General features: G+C 40.8%; 1 protein-coding gene across 1 annotated transcript; it reads left to right on the forward strand.

Moving 5' to 3' along the window:
* Positions 1-26: 26 nt before the first annotated feature.
* On the forward strand, positions 27-251 carry PHALS_08392 (uncharacterized protein; the record flags this gene model as incomplete). Its single annotated transcript, XM_024723733.1, has 2 exons — positions 27-89; positions 159-251. 2 exons carry the CDS (start codon positions 27-29, stop codon positions 249-251), a joined length of 156 nt encoding a protein of 51 aa, XP_024574680.1.
* Positions 252-451: the final 200 nt, after the last annotated feature.

Raw genomic sequence — 451 nt, forward strand, 5'->3', positions numbered from 1 at the left:
TTAAATGCGTTCATTATGGAGCCGTGATGTTGCTGACTAGTCGACATGAATACACTTTTTTCAAGGAATTAGCTAAATATGAACTAAATGTGCGAAGGCATTTCTGGAAAGAAAATGCACCGAAAAAGCATTTTTGAAATCAATTTATTTCACACAAGAATACCGTAATGATGGATGGAAGTGGGAACGATGAGTCGTACTCCTCAAAGTTGAAATGTCTCTACGAAGCAAAAGGTGGTTTGGTCGGCTAGCACACTTTGTTGTCGCGTTCTTTGTGCTCTATTGTATTTTCGCCATCATAATCTGGATCAGATGGGCCAAAATGGATGACAACGTCGTTTTATTTCAGAATTTGGATCGACGCCTAGGCATTGAAGTTGAAAGCGTTAAATATTCTGTCCAAAGGCAGGCATGGACAAAGCACGACTTCAAGTGTCTTGGGTGGGTGGAG

This window comes from Plasmopara halstedii (assembly GCF_900000015.1).
Source record: "Plasmopara halstedii genome assembly, contig: Scaffold_322, whole genome shotgun sequence".
In the NCBI taxonomy this organism is placed as follows: Eukaryota; Oomycota; class Peronosporomycetes; order Peronosporales; family Peronosporaceae; genus Plasmopara; species Plasmopara halstedii.